Genomic DNA, 1,523 nt, shown 5'->3' on the forward strand with positions numbered 1-1,523 from the left:
GCAGCTGTCAGCAACGAACACAAGGAGGACACGAGTGCTGCTAGCTGCAGCCAAAGCCGGTCCAAAAGAGCATTTCAGACGACCTCCACCTACCACGACAGTCGATGATACGGTGGTGGTACAAGGCGCAAACTCCTCTTCTACTAACGATGACAACTCCAGTATTCCCGTGTCCAAGCCAGCGGCCTTAATCGAACAGGATAAACCTGTGCCTGACACCATAATGCAGCCGCCAGAAAGAGCAACCGAACGTGGTGAATTGGTAAGGAATGTACAGGTTTCTGAGCCTCCATCTGTACCGAAAGACACGTCTCCAAAGAGATCCCGGAAAGCTGATGAAGCAGCGCTAAGTGCGGCTCAATCTAGCGCTCAAAAGAAAGCAAAACGCGAGGAAATTTCGACTCAAGCCAAGATAAAGAAACCAGCAAAGGAGTCCAAGGACGAGCGGAGGATGAAAAAGTCGCTCGCGTTATTTACACAAGCCATCGTTTTAAACAAAAACGAACAAGCTGACAGCAAGTATGCACGACGCACCATCACCGTCTTGGTAAGCCAGAGCTCCAGATTCCTGGATACTCTCGCGCATGTGGTACGTAAAAAAATGTGTTTCTAAGGTGTATGATACACTCATTCTAACGGTCAATAACGTTATATTCAGATGACCCTATGTCAGATTCTAGCTGACTCTTTTCGAGCGTTGCAAATACCCCCGATCGACGTTGTTCGTGGCGCTCTCGGGGTCTTTCGGACCCCAAGATCGCGGCGTTTACTGCAAGAGAGCAAGCTGGGGCTGAGTGGACTGGTCCATGAAGTTCTCCTAAGACTCTTGCGTCAAGGCGACACCCTGAAATTGTCAAATGTTGACGACTGTTTGCTACATCTCCGAGGCTTTTTGGTCGAGAACCGCGCACACTTTGGCGGCTTTTTATCCTCCAACATGACGCAAGTACACGGTACAGCACAACACGTTAACGTGAGCCACGACAAGGTGTTTTTAGCGCATATTTGCGCGCTTCATACACATTTGTGTCGGTCGACGCGGCAGTTAACGCGCGCTCGCGTGCTGCTTTTCGACATTATTCGAGACAATCCGGACATCCGCGGCTTGTACTTTGCAGTGGTGATACTAGAGATCTACCCGGACATGTTCGAGCGCGAGTTCGACGACCAATGCGTGGAACGGCGAGATGTACTTAAGGAAACGCTGCAACATGCGTTTATTGTCATTTCGAGCACAGCTGCCGAAAAGCAGCAACTCCTACTGCATCAGTCAAGTTTCACCATGTTGCATCGTATCGCCGATGCCATCCATAAGCCCGAGCTGGAACAAGTCGACGGGACGGATCTGTCCGTACAAAAACTGTACGTCCAGAAACTGTACGACCAATTGGCCGTACAAAATACGGACTACTTTGCACTCGCCAAGTGTGTGGAAATATGTACGACCGTGTCCGAGGTTGACTTGGTTACTGACATCTTCAGCGTCGAAAAGTGTCGAGAACTCTTTCCGCCGCAAATACTGA

General features: G+C 49.9%; 1 protein-coding gene across 1 annotated transcript in view; it reads left to right on the forward strand.

The window, feature by feature from the left end:
- Window positions 1–1,523, forward strand: part of PITG_12906 (uncharacterized protein) — a gene marked incomplete at both ends in the record, with an annotated part of 2,702 nt that extends 1,179 nt beyond the window's left edge. Inside the window, 4 exons of the mRNA XM_002900417.1 lie at window positions 230–262; window positions 377–589; window positions 674–1,439; window positions 1,483–1,523. Coding sequence (XP_002900463.1) covers window positions 230–262; window positions 377–589; window positions 674–1,439; window positions 1,483–1,523 — 1,053 coding nt within the window. The remainder of the gene's footprint in view (window positions 1–229; window positions 263–376; window positions 590–673; window positions 1,440–1,482) is intronic.

Source organism: Phytophthora infestans, genomic scaffold (genome assembly GCF_000142945.1).
Source record: "Phytophthora infestans T30-4 supercont1.25 genomic scaffold, whole genome shotgun sequence".
Taxonomy (NCBI): domain Eukaryota; phylum Oomycota; class Peronosporomycetes; order Peronosporales; family Peronosporaceae; genus Phytophthora; species Phytophthora infestans.